Source organism: Ambystoma mexicanum, chromosome 5q (assembly GCF_040938575.1).
Source record: "Ambystoma mexicanum isolate Mex_15411 chromosome 5q, UKY_AmexF1_1, whole genome shotgun sequence".
NCBI lineage: Eukaryota > Metazoa > Chordata > Amphibia > Caudata > Ambystomatidae > Ambystoma > Ambystoma mexicanum.
The window spans coordinates 505789725-505813301 of record NC_090933.1 but is presented as its reverse complement, the minus strand read 5'-3'; the positions used below and the strand labels follow the sequence as shown (position 1 = coordinate 505813301).

The 23577-nt window shown below is 44.4% G+C and overlaps 1 protein-coding gene across 4 annotated transcripts in view; it reads left to right on the top strand.

Annotated features, from left to right (window-relative positions):
- LOC138497477 (ras-related protein Rab-10-like) overlaps positions 1-23577 on the top strand; it is a 445392-nt gene that overhangs the window by 316488 nt on the left and 105327 nt on the right. For all 4 annotated transcript variants that reach the window (XM_069620982.1, XM_069620981.1, XM_069620983.1 and 1 more), the window contains one exon: positions 11833-11934. In XM_069620982.1, the coding sequence (XP_069477083.1) occupies positions 11833-11934 (102 nt within the window). The remainder of the gene's footprint in view (positions 1-11832; positions 11935-23577) is intronic.

Sequence of the window (23577 nt, the reverse complement as noted above, 5' to 3'; positions counted from 1 at the left end):
CACCCAAATGGTGTCGAAACCCTTGGTTCGAGGTAGATCTGTCACAAAATCCATCGACACTGTGTGCCAGGGCCTAGGAGGTATAGGTAAGGGAAGTAAGAGCCCCACCGGACGTCCTCGGCGATGTTTACATTGGGCACACACGGCGCACGTGTTCACATACCCTTCAACATCGTGTTTCATGGAGGGCCACCAACACCATCGCCTGAGGAGGTCCAGCGTGCGCTTCTGTGCGGGATGACCATTAATGGCACTATCGTGGGACCATTCCAGTGCAAGATTACGAGTGTCGGCTGTTGGTAACCATAATTTGTTCTGTATGAATGGCAGCCCATCATGTAACACCGGATCCCACTCAGAGGTCTGTTCGGGATGTAACGAAACCCATGCGCGAATGGACTCTAGAAGTGGTAAAGGAGGAGTACAGAGGCAAATGACATGCTGATCTAGTAGTTTTTCAGGGAAAACAGGCAAGGATACCCCACCAGGAGAACGAGATAAAGCGTCCGCCTTCCCGTGGGACAGACCTGACCGGTGTTTTATCTGGAAGTCAAAGGCTGCAAAGAATAAATGCCACCGCACCTGCCGACTATTGATGCACTTGAGTGAGGCTAAATCTTGGATGTTACGATGGTCTGTGTATACTGTGACTGCATGTTTTGCTCCCAACAGGTGATGCCGCCAGACCTGAAAGGCATCCTTGATGGCCAACAATTCCTTCTCAGTGACCGTATAATGCGTTTCTGTAGGAGTAAACTTCCGAGAATGAAACGCCACCGGGTGTAGCCGACCTGAACAAGGACAATGTTGGGATAATACCGCTCCAAGAGCAAAGGAGGATGCATCCGCCTCTACAATGAAGGGGAGTTCCGGGTCGGGATGCTTCAGTACAGGAGCGGTAGTAAATGCAGCTTTTAGCGCATCAAACGCCTTTTGGTGTTGTTCCAACCAGATAAAAGGTAATTTGGGGCTGGTCAAGGCAGTAAGAGGTGTTACAAGAGATGAGAAATCCTGGATAAAGCGCCTGTAAAAATTTGAAAACCCAAGGAATGATTGTAATGCCTTAATATTACAGGGCTTTGGCCAGTCCAAAACTGCACGGACCTTGGATTGGTTCATTGCTAAACCCCCAGGGGTAATGTGGAATCCCAGGAATTCCACACTTCCAGTATGGAACTGACATTTTTCTGGCTTAGCATAGAGTGAAAAATGGCGAAGTCGAGACAATACCTCGCGGACATGTAGTACATGTTCCTTCAGGTCCTGTGAAAATATTAGGATGTCATCGAGATATACCGCTACACAGATGTCTAATAAATCATGAAAAATCTCATTCATGAAACGCTGAAACGTAGCAGGGGCGTTACAAAGCCCGAAGGGCATGACTACGTACTCAAACAGTCCGTAACGAGTGCAAAAAGCCGTTTTCCACTCGTCTCCGGGACGAATCCTGATTAAATTATAGGCTCCGCGGAGATCGAGTTTCGTGAAGATGTTAGCGTGACTCAACCTGTCCAACAATGGTGTAATCAGGGGAATCGGATACCGGTTAATTATGGTGATAGCATTCAAGCGTCGGTAGTCCACACAAGGACGTAAGTCGCCCTCCTTTTTGGGGACAAAAAAAATAGGGCTAGCTGCCGGAGAGGTGGAAGGACGTATATGGCCAACCTTCAGAGCCGCTTGAATGTATTCTTTCAATGCCTGTTCCTCTGAGGGGGACAGGGAGTAAATACGTCCTGAAGGAATGCTGGAATCAGGGATGAAGTCAATAGGGCAATCATAAGAACGATGTGGTGGTAGTACCTCCGAAGAACCCTTGTCAAAGACCTCATGAAAGTCCTTATATTCCATAGGGATACTTGTCGCCACCACCCCCTCCATGTGAGACTCCAAGGACGTGGACGCTTCCTTGTGTAGGGTAAGTTGTGCGACGGCCCCTAAGGCACGTGAAGGAGATTCGGTGTCGTCAGGTACGGTGAGGCAAAAATTCTGGCAGATTTCCGATTCAAAGTGAACCTGCCCAGACTTCCAGTCGATCAAAGGGTTGTGTTGATGTAACCATGGGAGCCCTAGTATAATCCCGAATTGGGGCATCGTAATTAAATCAAAGGATAAGACTTCCTGATGTGTTTTCTGTATAGTTAGGGTGATCGGGGCAGTTTGTTGTCGAATTGGGCCAGAAATCAGTGCTGTGCCATCCACCGCCTATACTGGTTCCGGATGCTGCTTGGTAATCAGGGGCAGATTCAATGACCCGGCCAGGTTTATATCGACATAATTGCCAGTGGCACCAGAATCGATATAGATCGAAACAGCATGAACGATGTCGGGTGTGGGTTTTAACGTAGCCTTTACCATCACCGGCCTGATCCTGCCAAATGTGGGGAACTAGTCCGAGGGAGTTGAAGTATTGCTCGATCCGGCCCCCGGATCTAGGGTCGAGCATTCCGAAAAACCGGATTTTTTAACCTGGGGCGTCTGGGACAGGACTTTACAAAATGCCCACTCAGGCCACAGTAGAAGCAGGCATGGTCGGTTCTTCTGCGGTCCCTCTCTAGTTGTGTGATCGGGCTACGTATTCCGCCTATTTGCATAGGTTCACCACCGGTATCAGAGGAGGGGGAGGATAAACTAGGAGTAGGGAATCCTGTTTCGAACTTGCGTTCGGAACGCCTTGCATCGATCTGTAGGGCGAGATCCACTAAGTCAGTATGAGATGTGGGCAAAGAAGGAACGACGGCCATAGCATCCTTCATGGTACTATTGAGCCCTCTGTAAAACACAACTGCCCTTTTGGGTTCAGGCCAAGATGTTTCAGCAGCCAGTTGGTTAAATCGGGCAATGTACTCTGAGTGACCCCTTTCCTTGAGTTAGATCTAACAATTCAAGATCCCGGGATTGGGCTTTATGATGTGTGTCGAATACATGAGACATTTCTGTGACCAATAACTCGAAATCATATAGGACAGGGCTGTTGTTTTCCAGTAGGGGATTGGCCCATGCTGCCGCAGTGCCGGCCAGATGGGACAAGGTGAAAGCCGCCTTTGTGGTGGAGTCGGGAAAGGCCTGAGGTCTACAAAGAAAATGTAGCTTGCATTGATTCACAAAAGTGCGAAACTTTCTGGGGTCTCCGTGGTATCTTTCTGGAGCGGCCAAGGGAAAAGGCGTAGGCATGAGTACAGGAATTTGTGACGCTACAGGGGGAGCAATAGGTTGGACAAGTGGGGGTTGGGCAGCGGTTTCCCCGAACTCTACATCAGGGGGTAACGGGTGTTGTACACTTTGGATCAAATCTAACCTCTGATGTATAGCCGCGTTGGCGGCTGTCATGTCTGCCCTCAAAACTGTGAGTGCCTGTACCAATGCAGCCACGGGGTCCTCGGCTACAGGCTCCATACTCGACACAGCGCAACGGCTTCACAGTCTGTCAAGACTTGCCACGTAGTGAAGAGTATTGAGCCTCTGTCCACAAATCACCCACAGGGAGAGAAAGATAAACACTCCCTGTGCGAGCTTTGAGGCCACAGGTGGTTGTTGGTTGTAGAATCAGGTGGCGCCGAGGATTCCAGAGGCTGTTGGAAGGAAGTCGGGGTTAATACAGGCAAAGACAGTGCTTTAGTTAAGAGTGAATAAAGGATACTTTCTTACCTATGTTCAGTGGAAGGGAGCCTGAGGAATTGGTGCAAGGGAGCGCTGATGATTCAAACAGTCAAGTACCTGGAGGTAGGTACGAGCTGACCACCAGTATCCCGTAATGATTTCCAAGAATGAACGGAAGGAAGGTCGTAAACAATCCAAGGGTCAAAATCCAGGTTGTAGCAAGTGAACAGATAGGGAAAATCCAAAGCAGTCCGTTATGCGTAAACCAAAGGTCCAAAGTACCAGTATCCGTGCAGAGTATTGGCAACCGTATCCAGGGAGCAAGAGTTAATCAAATCCGTGAGAGTAAGCCTGAGGTCGAAATCCGATGAGGTCAAAAACAAGAGTCAAGAACGCCGAACAGTGTTAGAGAACAGCTGTGAAGCGGCGAGTGATTCAAAGCTCCCGACTTTTATGCGAGCCGCCTCCCGATCACGTGAGTGGGGCTCCGTGCACGTGATCGGGAAGTTGATGTGAAACCAGGAAGCAATCGCGATCGGCTGTTCCAGCCCGATCGCAATCTCCATGGCAGTTGCCATTGGAGACGAGGAAACAAACCACACCGTCCTCTGCGTGTGATCCGCAACCATCGGTGATGGCGACTCCCCTGCACCCTAGGTGATGGGACATGAGGAGGGTTGGGCTGTGAACCCCGGGAGCCTGACTGTACTTTGTATCGGAGTGTTATGCAAGGTGTTGTATGGGTGTGTAACTGACCTATTGTGCATAACACCAGTAGTTGGATTTCTAGAATGGAAGTAGAGATTGTGGGAGTTGTAGTTTATACTAATGGTGTTAGGTAAGTCCAGAAAATTATTGTCGGAAAAAAGTGGATAATTCTGTGGTTGTAGTAGACCCAGTGACATTTGCAATTTGCTTCTCCTGGTTCTTCCACACCTCCTTTCTGAGGTGGTACTGGTTGGAATTAGGGCGGGGCCAACGGGACAGGATTCCAAGTAATCTGAATAACCTATGAAGGTGGAGGAAGTGTCGGAAAGGGGAGAATACTGCGTCTCACCATCGGATGTCTCACCCTCATTCCCAGAGGACCCCTCACCCAGGTGATCCTCCTGCACTTGCCCACCCCCAGGGTCTGGATCAAAGGGCTAAAGTCGTGCCCTGCCCACCTGAGAAAGAGATCCCCATTGTTCAGACAGTGAGACACCCTCAGGTTTCTAACACTCTGTACTGGATTTCCGGCTTTCCTTTGCCCACCTAGGCCTGCGGATTGGCACTATGAAGTGTACCTGTCCACTATGTAGGTCTTTATAAGGCCTCCTGAGCAGAGCTCATTCTTCACTGTCCCTTCTGTCATGCAGCTTTTGCAGAGTTTGTGTAATCTGTTTGCCCTACGCTGGGAAAAGCCATTGTGCTGACAGTCCCTATACTTTCAATGGGACGTCCTAAAACTTTGTTCCCGTCGTCGTCCCAACCCGCCCCAGGAAAATCAAAAGCCTTCTCCCCTGCCTCGTGCTACTTTGTTTTTCCTGAGTGGGATTGAAAAAAATGTTCACAAGTGTGGGAGCACCTGAGGACGTACATTGTTCAAATAACCTGTTCTATGGGGTGTTCCTAACTCAGAAGGGTCTACATTTTAGCTCACTGCACCCTTCACAGAGGAGAAATATCCTTTTGCATATCAAAATATCCATTTGCATATCAGTCTGGTCCCACCCACAAGGGCTGTCGAGCACCGAAATGCTAGGCAATAGTTTTGAGATCAGTTTTGCCCCTGTTCTTAAAGACTGCTTACCCTTTAAGCATTCTTCCTGGTGGCTATCACTTATGCAAGATGGATGAGTGAGCTCCATGCGCTCTGTTAAATCTCCCTACATGGTGTTCTCCAAGGAGAAGGTGACTTAAAGAATGAAACCATCCTTTCTCCACAAGGTTGTTTGAATTTCATCTCTCTCAGAAGATCCATCTTCTTGTGTTTTTCCTATCTCTGTCCCTCACTTCCTCTGCCTCCATATATATATATACGTGGCATGTGGCAGTGTAGTTATGCTTAAGTTGCTATTCCCATAGGAAGAACATTTTTTGGGCGGCTTATAACTTCGCTCCCCCTGGACGAATCCTCACCAAACTTTGCAAAAGAAGTATATGGGCCACTCTGATTTTTTTTGCAAAGTTTGGTCCGGGGGGGGGGGGGGTGGGGGGGGTTGGGGGGGCAAAGTTGTAGGGGGGTCCCACATTTTTTTCCCATAGAGTGAATGGGGAAAAAACTTCCACACGCCTACAGCCCAAACCGCTGGACGGATTTTCACCAAATTTGCGGCAGGAGCAGTGGCTTGGTCCCGAAAACGTGCTTTTGTAAATTTGGTAAACATCCGTCCAGTAGTTTTTTTTAAACAATCAAAAAGTAGGTCTAAAAAAATGAGTGATATCTATGTCCGCTCCGCTGACACACTTCCCTGTTCACTCTGCGGACAGGACACCGATTGGCTAATCGGCTTGCGTCATGTCCGCGGACATGTGATGCGTTCGCCGATTGGATGAAGAGCGTGAAGTGCGTCAGATTGTTCCGATGCACCCGCCATCTTGGATCCGTGTTTTGATGTCCGCGGACATCGCGGCAAAAACATATTAAAAAACACAACATTGCACTTGTTAAACTTATCAAATAATCTCTGGGCAGGTGAGGGCTGATTAGGATGGGATGTGATATGGCTGCAAGAAGCAAAAAAGGGTGCTTTTTTTGTCACGAAAGTCACACAGTACATTTGGAGGTGTTCACAATATAATGTGCCTAAAGTACAGGTGAAAGAGATTGCATTTTGACTTTCAAGGGATGGAGATGTATAATCATGGAATTGTGGACTTGTAAATATAGATTGTTGCTTCTCTAGTCTGCAACCCCAACTTTATTGTGTGGTATTACAGAGTAATACTACATTCTGAATGCCCGTTACTCTATATTGTTTATATTGGTTGCTGAATATTTATTAATATTGAATAGAAGCAATTTCGGGTTATTTTACACTCTTAATTAAAACGCTTGATGATTATAAATTGATGTGCTGGTGGTAATGTGTCTGTGTTAAAATGTAATTAAAATAATAATGGAGTCAGACTGGCACCCCCTAGAGTCTGGCATCTGAGGCAGCTACCTGCAGTGTCTGATGTAAAGAGCGGCCCTGCACGTGTATGAGAATAACAGTTTTCATGGATGCGGTGAGCCAAGTTGTTGCAAAGTGAGAATGTATTTTGATTCTGAGTGAAGGTCAACAGCTTTTAATTTTTGGTTGCGAGCTAAGGAAGCCCACGCATGAAACACACAGTATAAGGTTCAATTGTTTTTTGACCTTGAGAGAAAGGGAACATTCCGTAAGGAATGCAATGAGAGGAGGTTTGTAATAATGAAGATTTGATAAGGTTATGCATTCCAAAAGTGTATAAGGAACATGTAAATTCAGTTTATGAAGAATCTTTGGTGCGAACGCAGTGAGCGTTACGGTATGATTTACGCCAAGAGAATGGAAATGGTGAATATAATGTAAGTTCGATTTTCGACGATTGTATACCGGAACGAGCATTAATTTATTATTATCTGAAGATTTTTTTTGGGTTATATTCTATTAGTCTGTTCTGTGTTACTTATTACAATGAAACGCAAGTACTATCTTTGTGTGTAGTTGTCTTTTTTACGTAGTTATGGGGAGTGCAGCATCGAGGTGCATGTAGACCACCACTAGATTCACCCAGGTTCAACGCTAATATTTCATTAAAATGTCATGTATGACCATATTAAATTGTGTATCAGTTTCCATGTTGTTTTCTCGTTGTTGAGATTGTTTGATGTCTGTGCTAATCTTTAGTTTAAACTCCACGCCAAATTAATAAGTCAATAGATACATTGTAATAAAGTTCGGGTATCGAGACACATTTTCTGTTATGTTTTCGAAACAGATATATTCTGCTTTTCTACGATTGTCATATATTCCAGATGCCAACTGACGGCTTCTTCATTCAGCAGCTGAACGTAGTTGTCAATGGCTGGATCACAGTGACTCTTTTTTGGGACGATCGCCCAGGGCTCATATGTCCTTATGCTGTAGTAGCGATTAGGAGTAACACAACATCCTTTACGGTGGTCTAGCCCCAAGTTGATGTAGAAGCCCTGGAATTCACTGTGCGACCCAACCGGTTCTTTTACCGAAAACGAACACCTTGTGTACCCAAAAAGAACATGTGCCTCACGATAAACATTTTGGATCGCGAGCGAAGAAACAAATTTGCAATTTGATTGAATATGGCAATAGTCGGATGTTCTCGGAGCGTTTATTGTGAAGTAAAAGTACTTTACAAATTGTACAGTGTTATTGTTTTCTTTTAAAGTACGGTTTAATATTCTGAATTGTGACGTGCTTTGTTGTTAGTCGATGTGTGTTGATTTTCGGGTTCTGCGTCACCTCACGTAGGTGATTATGGGCGCGTTTGGCAACGCTGACGAGGAACGTCACAGAGAAAGGTGTAGAATATCACTAGGTTTGGTGATGAGGTTCAGGGGCGGGGCATATGATTTAGTGACGTCAGGGCAGTTTACCTTAGGCAGATGCAGCAATGGATAAGAATAGCAGAAGATGGACGCGCCCTGCTGCCAGATTTCGTATGTTTTTAAAAGAGGAAAAGTGAGGTAAGGTGAATTGGAAATGTTTGCGATAGATCAACGTATGTATAAAAATACATGGCCGAACCCTCGGGACAATAATATTTTCTGAGCATTGCACTTGTGAAACTTATGAAATAATGTCTGGGGAGGTGAGGGGAGATGACGATGGGTGGGATATTTCAGACCTGATTTCGAATGAGTTTACAAAGTTTGGTGGGATTTTGTGCAGAAGGGGGTAGCTTATATGACGATTGTATGTGCATTCATTTGACACTTTTGCAAAAATAAAACGTGGGTGGATTTCCAGCAAACTTGCGTAAGGCGCATTGGCAAGGATCTACAAGCATTGTTTTGCAAATGTGGCAGTGTTTTCTTATTTGACAAGTGTCATAATCTAGTTAAAAAAAATTGCGGTATAGCTTTAGTGACTGAGGGGTAGCCTGTGGCCATGGGCAGTGGCCAGAATATCCGGTTTATGATATAAGGTCATGATCCAGACAATCTGTCCGTACTGGCCATGACCAGAAGGGACAAAACATAGGATTAAGGTGGTCATGTCCACCTGGGACTGGCTTTGTGGTGAAGTTATTCGAAATTAGGATAGATTTGAAAGGGAAGAAAAATGTGCTTGTGGTAATATGGTCATAGGGTGTTCTTTTTGCCTTCTGCAGGCTGCCATGGAAAGCAAAGAGGGGCCCTGTATGGAACCCCCGCCTTCCCTTTACATGGGGTCCATCTTGGAAAAGGATTTTCCTTCCTATACCGGGATGGCGTGTAGGACGAAAAATCCTCTTTTTTTTTTTTAGTACCACGGGTTCCCGCTTTGGGAACCTAGGCTGCTAATGGTCTTCACCCACCATTTCACGCGCTGGAATGGTGGGATAATGGTCCAGAGACCTTGTTATCCACCCTCGCTTCGCTTGGGCTGATAACTTGGGCTGCTGGGCCGGTATCCATCATTTCAGTCCCTGGAACGGAGGATGAACGCCCCAATATTGCCATTAGTATAACACAAAATGCAAATGGAATGTTGGAAAATCTTATTGAGTAAATAGAAATATAAAGTAGATGGAGTCTATACGTTTTTTTTTAGTTCTATTTTTTAACTGTGCAAGGTGGTTCCGAAAGGAACATTTCTTTGTCGTTTTTGGATGGTTTTTTGTTTTTTTGGGCAGGAGAGCTAAGAACGAAAGGTGGGGAGGGAAATGAGTGAAGAGGCACCAAACACTAATATGGAGGGGCAGGTGGACAGGGGAAATTGTTGCGCATGTGTTATTTCTAAGGTAGGGGGCAGTGTTTCTCATGCTCTTTGATTACAGCAGTGGTGGTGTCACTTGGGGAGGAGGGATTGCTTTAGCTGATGCCATTTTAAGATAAATAGCAGTTTTGCTAAAAGTATGTATTGTGTACTAGATTGTTAATGGATGAGTAGGAATAGGTGTTGGAGCTGTGCAAGGGAAATTTTGAAGTTGAAAGTTGCTAGATAAGTAGAAAATGCAGTTCCGAACTGTCTGCGCAGCACAGATCTTATCGTGAAGTGCGTACGGGATCTCGGACACGTCATCATGCCGCGCGCCAGCATATGGTCATGTGGCACTCTCTGGAAGGTCTGCAATGAAGTCAGACGTTCGTAGATATTATGGTTAAGTTGCGCTACTAAAAACCTATGAAATTCAGTGAAAAAACTTTGTTAAAGGGATGTTATGGTTCCAAGTAAAACCGAAAACCCCCTGAAATTCGCCAGTTATGGTAAGCTAAGCAACCATAACTCGCACCACCACCGTGCACTGCTAAGAATAACACCCATGACATTACAGATATGATTGATGACATCACTGATGACATCACATGTGAATTTAGGTTTTTAGTAACGCAACTTAACCATAACGTCCCATTAACAAAGTTTTTTCACTGAATATATATATATATATTTATTTTCGGTCACTCAGCTGCTGAATGCTAGAGGAAAGGTGGACTTGAAGTCATGGGGCATGGCAACAACATATATACTGACCCGACATCGCATCGGGCGTGCAACAATACTGGGTTTACCCAATGTGGAGCGCCTGTTGGTTAAAAATGTTTCTGAAGTCAGCTGGCACTGCAGAAAGAATATCTAAGAAGAGCAATGGGTTACAGGAAGGGCTACTCGCCAGAAAGAACATTACTGAGAGGCAACTTATTTTGTAGGGCTTTCTCCCTATTCTCGAAGCTTCCTTCCCCCTTTTGCTATGATGTTCCTTGTGCCCTCCTGTGTGATGTTTCTCCCCTTCCTCATTCCTTTTCCTTTCAGTTACATTCATACCCTCTTGGTTCTCCTTCTCTTTCACTCACACTCCTTCCAAGTCCTGATATGTTCTTGCTCCCAACCTCCTGTGTAGTGCTCTCTCTCTCTCCTCCATCTTCACCCCTTCATTCTCTAGCCACCTTTTAGTGCTTCTTTCTATCTTCTTCCTGATACTTCCTCCAACCTCCTCTCTGCTATTTATCCACCGCCTCCCTTGCAGTTCCTTACAACCTCCTTTATGAGATTATCACCTTTTTTGACAGATGTAGAAAGATTTCAAAAGGCCTTTGGCTTTTGACTTGGTGGGACAAGGCTACTGTCACCTTTGCACCAGCCTCCCCTCACATCCTTCTTCACCATTCACCTGTCACCATATGCCATCCCGTTGGAGGAAGAGGTCTGCAAGGTGGTCGATATGACTCTTAGTCCTTCTGGCACAGACTTCCAAGTTATTTCCTCAGGTTCTTCACTGTCATCCTTCATCCCTGACACCTCTCATCGCGAGGATGTAAAGGTCCTTTTCTCCTTGCAGTTGGGGGATTGGCTCAGCTCATTCTGATTTGGCCTGTTCAATGCTTCCCAACGTTTTGCCAGGCTTTTCCCTCTGACCGAAGCACAGCTTCCTGAATCTGCTCCATTATATAATTCTGATGCAGCCCCCATCTTGTGGCAGGGCGGGATTCATATTTACCTGGACATTTGGCTGGATGAGTGACCATGAATTCACTGAATGACTAGCAACACCCTGCTTTCTACACTTGTCCCGTTCAGTTTCGAAGTCCAAATTGACACTAATCCCAACTCAGCAGATCTGCTACACTGGACTCGAGTCAGAGGATCATTTTCCCTCCCATAGGGAGATTCCATCTTGAAAAAAATGGTGATACTTTTTTTGTCTGTTACTGTGATTCTCCAGCCCGGTGGATGAACAGAACTACAGGCTTATGTCCTCCCAAGTACAAATGGTTCTACATACGAGTTCATTTGAAGAGGAACGTTGTCCAACTCTATTATATGGCCCTACCAAAATAAAAATCTCATCTATATCAATGTCTTGAGAATCTTTGGCAGGAAGGCTTCTTCTATCTACAGTGTGATTCCTGATTAGAGGAGACACTACAGAAATAGCTCTGGAATGCACATGCCATATTCATGTATGTTTATGAAAGGACATTTGCTTCTTTCATAACCATTGTGTCTGTGTATAGGTTTTGCCTGGCCAAGTACTTTTAATCTTTCGTAGTTTAAATTAACCAAAGGTCCCTTAATGTTTTTCTTTTCTTTTTTACAGCTTGCCTGGGAGTATGGGATACCATTTCTTGAGACAAGTGCCAAAGAAAATCTAAATATTGACAATGCGTTTGTTCTGTTGGCTAAGTCAATACTAAGCAAGGTAAAGTATATTTATTGCATTACCCCTGTAGAGTAAAAAGAGTAAAAGATAGGCATTCATAAAAATTATCATTTTCTGATAACTGAAACATTAATATTCCACTGTCAGCAGCTGATGGAGGGACCTCTTCAGAAAGACTTTTGCATTGCCATACCTTTGTATTGTGGTGAAATAGTCAGGCCTGATCAAATTACTTTTATTGCTGAGCATGGTTACTAAAAAGTGGTTGGTAAGGCTTGGTCCGCAGCAAGTTGGATGTAGACTTCATTGTTTCCAATGTGTGAGCATGAATTCAATGCAGTACTTGTGCATTCCGTTCCACTACCTCCATGCTTGTGGCAGATAGTCTGAAGGGGATGGGACAGGTTCAATTTTTTTTCCAGCAAAAAATATTGAAATTCCCACTCTTTGAATGACTAGCATGGCTATGTGTGAACACGCACCTGGCTGCTTCACTCCAGGCACCACCCCCACCGATATTGTTTGCCATGCTGGGGGTGAGGGGGGTTTGTCTGCTGTAGCCATCAGTATGCACTGCTATGTTTCCACTTTCTTTTTCCCTCTTATTTTTAATTCCTTTTATTTTTCCCTCTGGCCCCTCGTCCGGAGTAGTAAAATGGTGCTGAAAGTTCACCTTCCGCTTATACCAAGCAAAACCATTTTCCTTGTTCCTTCATTTGTGGCAGGTAAGTCCCAGCAGCAGACACTCACTCTCTGTGCCTGTACTGTTTGGGTCCAGAGCACCAATCAAAATGGTAGTGCTGCAACACTCTTAGTTCAGTCACTCAGTCGGTGGCTTGAGTGATGGGAGGAACTATTTTAACATCCTCCTCCTCAGTATCGGAGCCAAGTGAATTGTCTTTTAACCCTTTCTGAGGTTCTCCAGTTCTGGAAGGGATCCTGATGGTTCTAGTTATGCGTATGCCATGCCTTGAGGAAAACCTGAGGTTCTCTGTTCTGTGGGTAAGACTAAGGCAGCCACAGGTTTATCTGAAAAAGGGCTAATTCTGGATTTGACCCTGAGGATCCTTGTATCTGGACTTATATTGTGTCTGGGCCTGATGTTCTCCAATCTGGGGCTATGTTCGGGAGTACCTCTGGGGTTCCTATAAAAGGGGGCTAATAAAGGTCATTATGCTAAGAGGGGTCACTCCATGAGTCTTAGACCCTTACTGTTATCTGGTGATGGCACTGAGCTTTCCAGAATACTGTCTGCTGTATTCTCTTCCTCTCTCTTAGTGCTTAGGCCACAGTTCAGTAAAGAACACTATGCCCTGGTCCTCAAAATGGTGGACAAGACATTGAAAGACCAGAAAGTGAACACATCCACACCCCAAACCCTGTGACACAGGGACACCCAGGCCCTTCTGCAGTTGTGGGCACAAGGGAGTTTCACGCTAGTATTTCCCTGGGTAGGGGCCTTTTCGCTCCCAGTGTGCAATGGTCCGCACTCTTGTGGATGCATTTACCTCCGACACAAAATGTTGCTGCATCTCCTTCATCGCTGGTTTATCCAGAACCTCAACATTTCGGCATAAGAGGCCCTTCCTGGCAGCCGGTGTTCCCAGCATCATACTCCTCAGGTGCCATAGCCACCGTCTGAAGATATATATCGATTTTTTTATTCCAACCTGAAACTCAGATGTTACTTTAAGGACATTATAAAGGCAATGCTTCCACGGCCCCCTCCAGTACCTTTCATCCTTGCAGTGCCTATGGCCCTGGCAGCATCCTGCAGTGACTGTTACCATTAGGTGTGCATTCCAGAGCTATTTCTGTAGTGTCTCCTCTAATCAGGAATAACACCATAGATAGAAGAAGCCCTCCTTCCAAAGTTTCTCAAGACATTGACATAGATGAGATTTTTATTTTGATAGGGCCATGTAATAGAGTTGGACGACGTTCCTCTTGAAATGAACTCATAGGCAGAACCAATTGTACTTGGGAGCACATAAGTCTGTAATTCTGTTCTGGTATGAACCACATGTTGGTGACTATTGCCTCTCCCTGGGGCCTTGTCCCTTCTCTGGTTCATCAACACATATCCAACCTGCTCTGGGGCCAACAGGATTCTTCTTCCACCAGGGCCTCCTTTGCCTATCCCTCAGGCTCCACTGCACCCACCCCCTCCATCTCTGGTGATACCAATGAGGGTGTCGCCATGGAGGATGAGCTTTCCTCCATGGCATGCACATAACATTGGAAGGTGTCTGGATAACTAGAGTTCCCGGAAAGCCAGAACAAGATCTAGCCCAACTGAATCAAGTGTGTTGGCTTTGAGAGGTTCAGAGCTCTCAGGCTCCCCATTCAGAAGGATATGTTGGCCGAGGTCCTGAAACGAAGAAAGAAAACTCTGGTGGTGAAAAACTCAAAAGGAGACTAGATATTAGCCATCACCCTCACCTTTCTGAGGAGCGCTGACTGCATTTGTACACCCAACTGTTTTCTTCTGTGTGCGCCTTTGCCATGCTGTATTCCGAGATTTCAGCCGGTAGTAGGGCTTCCTCTGTCCTTGTTAAGGGTGGTACGATGTTGGACAATATAGGAAAGAGTTAACAAAATTCGTCCTTGCACTTAAGGCAGGCTAATGTGGACGCACCTTGTGCCACAGCCAATCGGAAACTGTGGCAAGAGATTTTGAAATGTTCTTGACTCGTGACAGACAGGAGATGTTCAATGCTGGCTTTTCAAGTAGTGTAGAATTTTGTACAAGGTCATGGCCGACAATAACACGGCCACCAGACGGATGCTAGTGTGGTGTTTATGTACATTGTAAAGCTAATGAGGGCCATAAAATGTAACCTACTCTACAAGAAAAGATCTTAGATGTACCACTCAACAAAATCAATGTTTTGATTTGTTTCTGCTGACTAAGAGCTCACAAGAAATAAGATACAAATTCAGACTGCCACGTCTTTGGCAGTTTCCACAAAAGCTTCTCCAAAGCCCTTTCAGTCTTCCCTGAGAACTCAGTCATGTTCCAGGTCATTTTGATGTTTCAAGGGATTCAAAGAGCAGCATGCAATGCAAGCTCACTACTCCATATTGACCCAGAGCAGAAAACCGAGGACCCAACACCTAAGGGGTTTTCCAGAGCTCCACTTCCTCCACTACAGACCCCAAGCCCAAACAATTGCAAGCATGTTTGTCCACATGTCAACCCATTTTATCTTCCCGATTTACGTGATTACATTGAAAAAATCACTGCAAAGCCTACATCATCGAATATTCTTTTCCTCACATTTGTACACATTTCATTGAAAATAAATGCAGGGGATGACCCTTTGCATCACCCCACCATATCCTCCCACGTTTAATAATACCCTAACCCCATCTATATTTCTGATGAAATGGGCTAAAATTAGTTATAAAAATTTAGTTAAAGTGGGCGTTGCAGTGATTGCATTTGATTTGATTTGAGGAATTTGTAACGCGCTCGAGACTGACCAAACCGTATAATGCTGCAGATGACATTTACTAAGGATAAATTGCAAGAGTTGTATTCATAACCATATTCTATACCAATGTGAAATTTCTAACCGGCCCCAGATAGCTAAAACTTTATTTAAACAAGAACGTTTTTAGAGCGTTACGGAACTTGAGCAGGGAATCCAAGATCCTAATTTCCCTGGGTAAACTGTTCCATAGTCTAGGACCATACACAGAGAATCTCCTCTGGACAAAAATATAAATGAGGGGATAATTACCAGTGCTTGGTCGCTTGAGCGTAGACATCTGGATGGTTGGTAATACCTAAGCTTGTCCTTGAGGTAATCAGGTGCCATATTATTCATGCACTTAAAGACCAGACAAGCTATTTTAAATGTTATATCCAGTGTTCAACTGATAACCAGTGAAGAAGACGGCGAGAGGGAGAAACATGCAACATTTTGTTTAGTCTGTAAATCAGCCTAACCGCTGCATTCTGCGCTCTTTGCAGTCTACTGAGTTGTTTTTTTGGAATGCCCACCAATTGACTATTACAATAGTCCAAGTGGGCATTTGTGAGTGCTCCCACTACCTGTGCATGATCTTCTTCCGGAATGTACGGAAAAGTTTGCTGTAGAAGTCTCAGGGAGTACAAAATTGCTTTCACAACTCACGTTATCCTGCCAGATGCAGCCAAGGTTTTTAACTTTAGTGGAAAATTTGAGTTCAGCTCCCAATAACTTCGGGAGTGGCTGATTTTTTATATTGGGCGCAAGATACTCTGGGCCAAACAGAAAAATCTCTGTCTTGGTAGCTTTCATTTGCAGTTGATTAGAGGCCATCCCCTTGCTAATCTCCTGAAGACATTCACTGATTTTAGCAAAGGTTTCCCTACCCTTGTCAATTGTAATAGAAATCTGAGTATCGTCTGCATAAGACTGAAAACTAATTCCATGACGTCACAGAATTTCCATGACCAGTCGGAGATACAAGTTAAAAAGGAGTGACGACAATGAAGACCCCTGTGGGACCAAAAACTAGAGTAACAGGGGATACCAGGAATATCCAAATACTGTGACCTGGCCTGGATAGAACATACTCAAAATTAACATAAAAGGTCAGAGTAGTAAAGTGTTCAGGTGGGCACAGTTGGTGTAGTAACAAAACCAACATACTCATACTAAATACTGAGTACACAAAACAACCGTGAAGCACATGCGTCTATCATGATATAACAACTCTGAGGTGAAACGATTAAATTCAACCGAGTAGACGCTCAAACAATTAAGTGTTTATTATTTATTAACATTTATTAAATAAATCACTAGAAAAAGTCATATTTTAGTAAAAAACATACAACAACATTAGTATCAACAATATTTCATGTAGATCAATCCCTCCAATTCATTATCGGACTGACCTGATACAACATTCCCATCCATAAATCACATCCAACCACACTACAACCATACCACATACATACACAAGTCATTCAGAAAATCATTCACAATCCATACCATGTTAAAACAATTTATCCTCAGTAAAACTTCAAACAATCTAAAACATTATTATACAATATCTAATCCATTATTAGTATGAACCATAAATTTAACACCTAAGAGCCTATTCCATGTTATTATGAACTTTACTGGCTCGGGTGGATTTGACTTCTAATCTTGCTCACAAATAACAAAACATCCCCAACCCGACATGTTTCTTTCTGTATAACATCCAGTAAACAGAAATTCTTCAGGGGCACTATGGTCCAGCGGAGTCAGATGGAGTGTAGATGTAGAAAAAAGAAATATGTAGAATACACCAACAGAGCACACCTAGATACAAACAAAAGAACACTGAGTCAATCAAGCTAAAATGCTTGAATTTCATGATTGACCATTACTGCCATCGTATTTTCAGTAAACGTGGCGTAGATTAGGTTATTAATACCTTTCAACTCTCTTCAACTAAGGAAACAGAAAGCGGACCGTAATCCACAAACCGGTAGAAGACACCATAATAAATTGGTGCCTCTAAAATCTATCCACCATCACCAACACCTCGTGGCACCTCTTAGACACTCAAAATCAACCAAGTAATACCTCACCGAGGAGTGAGACCTCATGTTACCCGAAAGTAGGCATAACCAGGACCCCACGGGATGAAAGAGATCCCACAGTGAGAGTAATTATTTAGAAAACACTTACATTGCGTCTCCTCTAATTTTGTGGCGGGAGAACCCAAACGGGGGTAATTCACAAGAGCACACTGTTGGGGGCACCGCGTCACCAAGAAATCACCCGGCGTCCAGACACCGATTTTTTAGAAGAAAAAGCCTCAACCTGTGCTCAGTACATGAGTGGTGGCAACTTGATACCTGTCTGTAAACACGGAGGCGAAAAACAAAATGAGAAGCCATACACTATGGGAATCCATAGAGATCAACACGGACAGCCTTCCATATTAGTGTAATATCTGGAGGGCAAATGAATAAAAATGATCCCCGTCAAAAATGCCAGTACACACCATACACTTCCTTTGTGCACAAGCATCCTAACGGGCAACAAGCTCACCTATGTAGAGAAATCAAACTCTTTCCAGTCTCTGCATGAGTCTCGACCGTGTCACGACAGGACACTTCTGATTCAGTAGTATAGACCACGGCAACAAAGTTAGTCGTGACAGTAAAAGTACCGAATTCTGGGACAGAAAGGAGAGAACCGCAGAGAGAAATGGATCAGAAAACCATAGTTGATCTGTAAAGTGTCCCATAAAATTACAAGGACTAGAATCACGTATATGCTTAAAATGCCTAATACATGAAGCGTGTCATAATTATATGCACACATGAACTCGACCTGGCTCCCATGTACACGTTCACCACTAAATGGTCTTGAACATGAAACAGATCACACGTATGGGAGCTGCGAGAATATACCAAATGCCCTCTGTCTACAAATCTCAACAGCTGCAGAGTCAGAAAAAATATAACATAATAACCGCACTTAGGCGGGAATGTCTTGCGCATGAAGCGGAATTTCAAAGGGAACTATCCCTGAAACCCCTCTTACCTCAGTGACTTTCTTCCGACAAAAAAATATAACATAATAACCGCACTTGGGCGGGAATGTCTTGCCCATGAAGCGGAATTTCAAGGGGACTATCCCAGAAACCCCTCTTACCTCAGTGACTTTCTTCCGACAAACAACCGGGGTGGCCGCGTGAATCCGATCTACCGGCATATCCACCAGTCCGGCTCAAGGGATCCGATTTAAAAGCCCTCCCCGTGTTGTCATGTGACTCGCACGTGACTCGCACGTAACGCGAGCCGAACCAGCGAGGCACGCCCCCAACAAGCTCAAAGGGGGCACGGCCAGCTAGTCAACCAGCAAAATCCCGCTGGTCAAAGTAAACATTCACCTCGATTGTGTAGATAGAAGGCCCGCGAGTGTCAGGAAAAGACAGGCAGAGGACGGGAAAAAGATAACAAGCTGAGGACAGGAAAAAAACAACAACATGAGATGGATACAAATATTTGCACAAGAGAACTCATGCAGAATACAATTGGATATAAACATAATCAATCCTATCAGACCTGGAAAGCTGAAACATGTGTCAAAAAACACATTCCGGTCATGTATCAGGGGGGAACAAGATGGTGACCTTCAAAGAGGCCAAACAAGCCATCAATCTGAATATCAGGCTGGAACTCAGTCAGTGAGAGTATTCTGGATTAAAAATTCCAATCTATCGCCTCATTTAAGCCAACCACATGGCTTTTACTCAAAAAAATGAGTTTAGTCTCCATGACCAGTCGGAGATACAAGTTAAAAAGGAGTGACGACAATGAAGACCCCTGTGGGACCCCATAATCCACCGTACTAGGGATTGATGTAAAGGCACCCAGTCTGACGCATTGTTGACGCCTCTCCAAAAAAGACCTGAACCACCGAATGGCCTGCCCTGAAAATCTCCCGACCGTCCTCAATCTATCCAAAAGCATCTCTTGATTGAGCAGATCAAAGGCAGCTGACGGGTCAAGCATCACTAAAAGTGAGAGCTTGCCCTGACCAGCCACCTTCAACAGTTCGTCATAGACTGTTAGCAGAGCCGTCTACGTGCCAAATTTTGGACGGAACCCAGACTGCAAGGGATCCAAAAGTGATTCCTCTTCAACAAACGCCTGTAGTTGTTGAGTCACCACTTTCTCCAATAGCTTCCCTTGGCAGGGGATACCAGCAATAGGGCGGTAGTTCTGGGGGACCAAGGGATCCAAATTAGATTTTTTTAGAAGAAGAGTCAGTGTGGTGTATTTAAGCATCTGAGGCACTAATCCTTGATCCAATGATCTGATGTAATAAGGTAATCGCGATCTTCCTTCACCTCGAGACATGGAGAGTGATTGTTTGGATCCTCTCTGTGGCGAGATGGGGATACAGTTTGCCACTTCCCCCATTTGCTTCCCTTATTCAGTTATTCACCCTGATGCTGTCTAAGGGGATTCTGAAATTACTATACCTGATAGTACTGGTCCAGCTCTTCTAGAGAGGGATTTGTATTCTTTTCCAGGCTGTTCAGAGAGTCAAACCAGAAACAGGCAGACCTACGCGTCATCCTGGATCTTTCTTTGTTGAACCTTTCCCTCCCTATAGAGAGGTTCAAGAGGATCACTCTTAGAGAGATCTGATCCATTATTTTTCTGGGGAATTGGCTCTGCGGAGTGAGTTTGAGAAACGCTTATCTCCATATTCCCATCTGGGATCCCACAAGTGGCTTCCTCTCCTTTTCCCAGAGTGTCATGAAACTAGAGTACTGAGTTCTGTCTTCTTGTTTGAATACAGGCACATGGGTGTTTACCATTAAGATAGCAATAGTAGCAGCTCACCTCAGACTCTAAGGCAAACAACAATACCATTAGCTGGACTACAGACTGGTACGGGCCTCCAGTCCAAAGGCAAAGCCCAGGTCACTTCACCTTCTTCTAGACCTCCTTTTTTTGGGGCTTATCTGTGAACCCAGGAAAATCTTCATTGACGGCCTCTCAGGGCCTTACCTTTGTAGATTTGATTCGATTTTTGATTGTAACATTTATAACGTGCATACCCCTTGAATATGGTCCAAGCACAAGTGCATCTAAGCGCAAATGTTAATAAAATCAGTAGTTTGCATCATTATGCTATCCTAAATTTAGCGAGACAAATTAAATAAAAAGATAGGTTTTTAGTTTCCTACTGAACACGGATAATGATGATGATAATTATGTGTTTATTTATATAGCGCCTTAATCAAAAGCGCTTTACAGAGCACATATTTACATACAATATCCCCCAACCAAAATTGGTACTCATTTATTGACCTTGGAAGGATGAAAGGCTGAGTTAACCTTGCCGAGATTCGAACCTGCTGAGCGATCTTACCAGTTTACCGGATAGAGATTTGATCTGTCGAAGGTACTTGGGTAAAGAATTCCAAGAACGAGGACCAAAGGAAGGGAAGCGCCTATCACCCCAGGTTGTCATTTTGGTAAAAGGGACAGCCAGCAAATTTTGCCCGACTGATCAAAGTAATCGGGTAAGCTGCTGACGTTGGATTTTAGACACTAAGTATGTGGGGGCCAGGCCATGCATGCCTCTAAATACCAGGCACAGAATTCGCTGTGCCACCTGCAATCTTTGTATTTTGAATTTTTGAACACCCATAAGGAGTGCATTACAATAATCCGATTTGGAATTTGTCAATATACCAACCACTATTGAATGACGTTTCTCTGCTATAAGAGGCAGAAGAAGCTTAATCAATTGCAGTTGGTAATATACAGATTTGATTGTCTGATTAACATACAAATTGCAGTCTAGATTGGATTGCCGAATGCAACCAAGATTCTGTACTTTGTCAGAAAACTTTGTCGGAGCACCAACCGGAAGTGGACAGGGAATGGTTTGAAGCATATTAGCCACTTTCCGTTTTGGGCCAAAAACAATAAGTTCTGTTTTAGTTGGATTCAGCTGGAGTTTATTATCCAACATCCAGGTTTGCATTTTTTTCGCACATGGTAAAACTTGGTCCATGTCCTCACAGGGTTGTCCAAGCCGTACATAAATTTGGGTGTCATCAGTGTAGGAGTGATAACACAGCCCAAACTCCCAAAACATTTTCAAATATGATTGACTATAAATGTTGAATGACAGGGGGGACCAAGCAGAGCCCTGAGGTACCCGATAATCCACTGGTAGATAGTGGGAAAAACATGAGCCAATTTTGGCTTGCTGTGTGGGGTTAGTAAGTATTGATCGAAACCACTCCAGGGCCTCATCAGAGACCTTTGCTACCGATATTAGCCTGGAAAGAAGAACCTTAAAATCAACTGTGTCGAAAGCTGCTGACCGTTCAAGCATGACTAGCATGCTAATGACCCCATCATCGGGAGCCCTCAACAGATCCTCCCAGACTGCCACAAGAGCCGTCTCAGTTCCGTGGACTGGTCTGAATCCCGACTGGTATACATCCAACAAATGATGGTCCTCCAAGAAACATTGTAGCTCTTTAGTTAGAATGTTATCCAATATTTTGGCTGGCCATAAAAGGCCTGCAATTAGGCGATAATTGGAAAACATTTTATGATCCACAGTTGACTTCTTTAGCTGCGGTGTAAGATAGGATTTTTTTCAATCCAGTGGAACACAATGCTGTGATAGTGAAGCATTCACCAGCATCTGTATATTCTCAACAAGAGCACATGCATGTTGCTTAGCCAAACAGACAGGAATGGGATCATACACAAAGTTGGTGGACTTCAATTTAGCTAACAAATCAACAATTTCCACAATACTAACTGCTTTGAATGTAAATTTGTGGCATAAACTTTCCAAATCCAACTGAGTATTGTTACACACCGGGCCGGATTCGGAAACATTAGGCAGAGCATCAATGCTATTTCTGATATTTGTTATTTCATCCAGAAAAAACATATTAAGCTATAAATTTTCGATGGGACAGAGAGCTAACCCAGGTTTTCCCCACTTTAGGAGGGGATACAGGGCATTCTAGCTAGATGCAATTTCTTTTTGAACCACATCTCAGCCACTGAAAGGTGGATTCAGAATTTGCTTCACCTCATGGCTTTGTGTGTGGTGTAAATTCTGCAGGTGCGATTGAAAATAGGACATATGCATCTAGCATTAGTGTGGACCCAGTCTATTCATCCTTAATCTGCAGTGATCCTAATTCCTCAGTATCTGAGCTGGGTTCTGCTATGGGGATGTAACACATCTGATCTGTTGGTGGGCTCTCCTCGTGATGAATCCTCCCTGTCACACTCACTGCGGATTCCTGTGTGCTCGGATAGGGAGCTACAACCTTTGTAGTCTGCAACAACCTTTGAAAGGTTGAAAGGTAATTTTCAAAATTTCCAAAATTATTTCAAAGTAGATCCCGCATGTCAGGGAAATGCAGGCAAGGTGGCAGGAATAACCGAAAGTGCGACATGAGGCCCCTACCTTGAATGGAGCTGGTAGGAAGCCCCACACCTCTGCAGCTTCGTTGAGTAGAAATAATATCAACCCTTGGTTCCTCTTGAGGATTTGGTGTCACCGATAGTACTGAACACATCAAGTCACCCTGTGAGCTGTCCTATTGTGGGTACATACTTATTCCCGTACCTGTGAAAGGATTTCCACCCGTGATAGCGACACCCCCATACTCTAGTAGTCAACAACTGTCTAGTGTTTGCACTCTGCTGTATCTGCATGGGTGCGTGCTGTGATTGCCCTTGTGGCAAATTCAATGGTACTTGCTGTGGTTGCAAAGCCGGTTGTGCTTGCAGTACTTGTGCTTGGTACACTGTCTGATCTTGGGCAAACCCATCCCTACTTTGTGGGCTATATGCTGGAGGATAAGCTGTCCCCCCTTTTTTGAGAATTGCCCAGTCTGTACATACCCTTGGCTCCCACATATTAGCGCGATATGTTCTGTCATTCCACATGTCCAACACACAGGAGGGAATCTCCTCATCTGCTCTCCCTGCATGCCTTGATTATCATTCTGCACATTCTGATAACCACCTTGGTTATTTTGAAAGTTTCCTTGATTATTCTGAAAGCTTCCCCTTCCTCTAAAACCTGTTCCCCTGCCTCTAGGCATGAATCTGTTCCCTTCTAGACCCAACTGCCGTTGATAATTCAAATGCGGCATACTCGCTGCCTGTTGCGATCCTAGCCC